This window comes from Sorex fumeus, unplaced genomic scaffold, assembly GCF_029834395.1.
Source record: "Sorex fumeus unplaced genomic scaffold, SorFum_2.1 ptg000051l, whole genome shotgun sequence".
NCBI classification, from domain to species: domain Eukaryota; kingdom Metazoa; phylum Chordata; class Mammalia; order Eulipotyphla; family Soricidae; genus Sorex; species Sorex fumeus.
Window position 1 is genome coordinate 32,377,904 of NW_026606108.1, and position 2,367 is coordinate 32,380,270.

General features: G+C 37.8%; 1 protein-coding gene across 1 annotated transcript; it reads right to left on the reverse strand.

Moving 5' to 3' along the window:
* Positions 1-299: 299 nt before the first annotated feature.
* Positions 300-2,080, reverse strand: IL5 (interleukin 5). The gene is made up of 4 exons (XM_056124855.1): positions 1,925-2,080; positions 1,557-1,589; positions 483-611; positions 300-395 (listed from the first exon to the last, which is right to left on the reverse strand). The coding sequence occupies exons 1-4, from the start codon at positions 2,078-2,080 to the stop codon at positions 300-302; spliced, it is 414 nt and encodes a 137-aa protein (XP_055980830.1).
* Positions 2,081-2,367: the final 287 nt, after the last annotated feature.

Below are 2,367 nucleotides of genomic sequence, written 5' to 3' on the forward strand. Positions count from 1 at the left end.
TAATATTAAATAAGATATATGTATATATATATATATATATATGTGCATCTGTTTTGCCAAGAGCAAACAGGAAGAAAAACATGAATGATTTTGGTATCTGAAATATGAATCAAGTATTTTGTTTCTATGCTTTCTGCCTGCAGGAGTTGGCAAAGTAGCAGTATGCATGAAACAATTTGCTTTGTCTATGAATTTCATTATGTGAACCTTAGGTCTTCCTTCTTGATTGGCCTTATTCTCTTTACAATAAAATGTTCTTCTTTCTTCACAAATCTTTAGCTGGAACAGCCAGTTGAGCCTTAATTATCCATTGTCCACTCAGAATTTATTACGCCGAGAAACTCCTGCAGGTAATCCAGGAATTTTTTTACTCTCTTTATCTTGCCACAGTTTTCCTGTGAAAAGAACAGACAATAGGTATTGTAGAAAACTCCTGTAAAAATAGTCAGAAAATATATTTTCACAAAATGTTTTTCACTCACTTTTTTCTTGTCTATGCGTTTTTTAATCGAAGACAAGTTTTGAAACAGTTTTTCTACAGTACCCCCTTGTACAGTTTTGTTCTTCAAAGCGTCTATTTCCTGAAAGACGTCTTCAATGCACAGTAGGTGCTAAGTGAGGAAGATTTAAAATATATTAGTAAACAAAGTAAGCTATAAAATTTTGGTCCAAAAGTTCAACTTTATTTTGTGGTGTTTCATGAATTCCTTCTCCAAAGAGCTTTTCAGTTATTCCCTTTCCAGGTGGCAAACCACTTCAAACAGATAAAATTTCAAAAAGTAGATGAGTTTTATTTCATTATTAAAGAGTTTTGTAAATGATATAAATGAACACCCTGACTCAAAAATATATTTAGGAACTACACCAGCAGTGGGCCTCATTTCTGGTCTTTTGATTCTATTTAGGATAATAAATAGTTGACAGTTTAACATGACTACAATTTATTCCAAATGTCACAATCATTTAAATATGTGGAAATGACTAAAATATAGAGAATTCATTGTACTTCTTCGTATCTACTGATTGTGATTCTAAAAATATAACCCTAAGTTGCAGATACTTCCAGAAAGAAGGTAGAGAGGACCATAGATAGAGTCAGAGACTCGAAAGCACATCGTCCTTCAGGAAAGAAGGCCTGACCTTAGGAACTGGAGATGTGGCCCAGTGGTGGAGCACTTGCCTTGCTTGAGCCTGAGTCCCTGAGTTCAATTCTTGACACTGCATTCTCTCTAAACACAGAGTGGGGAGTAGCCCCAGAGTGCCAACAACCACTCAGGGTGGCCCCAAAACAAAACAAAAAAGAAATTAAAGATTTAAAAGCCTGACCTTTGGTTCCTAGAGATGGTGAACAGATAATATCACCAAACAAGTTGGACGGAAAACAAAAAAAGCTGGACGACTTATTTAACCAAATCTATTTGTTATAAAGTCATTGCCAATGTTTCCAAGTACACACACTCCACAACAAAACACAGAACATTAACCCGTTTCAATGATAACGAATGCCTTATGCTTTTAGCCCTGCAGTTATTTAATGGAAGCAGCATTTGACTTACATTTATACGATCAGGAGTAGGAATCCATAGGCTCTGAAAAGGAAACACATTCACTGTTTCAAAGCACTTTCTCACTCATAACATTTAATTTTGCTAATGGGGAACCATAGAGAGAGTACAATGGGCAGCGCACTGGCCTTGCATGTGGCTGACGCTGATTCAAAACCCAGCATCTCCGTATCATCCCCCCGAAGCCCCGCCAAGAGTGACCCCTGAGTGCAGAGTTAGAAATAAGCCCCAAGCATGGGGCCAGGTGTGCTGCCCCCTCACCATTTCATTACCAATTACAGATTTGTATGTGTTAACTACCACAAATGTGCATTAAAACAGAACAAAACACAACATGCAGAAATCAAACAGAAAATTACCCCGTTGCCGATCAGCAGCGTTTGGTGTGTGGAGAGAAGAGTGAGGGTCTCTGCCACTAGCACGTCCATGGAATGGGAATCGGAGTTGTCTTTATCGAGGGCACAAATGTAGGCTGCCCCCAGGGCGAGCAAACTCAGGCGCAGGATCATTTTCATGGCTCTGAAGAGTAAAGCACTTGCTGGGTCAAAGGAAGTGTGCTGTACAAAATCGTATCCCCAACCAATTTATTTGCTGTCTTTGAGGAAATGAATAATTTCTAACAATCAGATAGAAAATGATTAACGATGGCATCTTGAGAAACTACATGTTTCCAATGCCTTGTATCTTCAAAAACAATTCTCCCTTTATCTTTTAATTATAACAAAAATCCCTGTTTTTTCCCTTTTAAGAATCTTTTGAGAGCAAATCTTTGGGTTGATACAGCATTGCTCCCACATTTGCA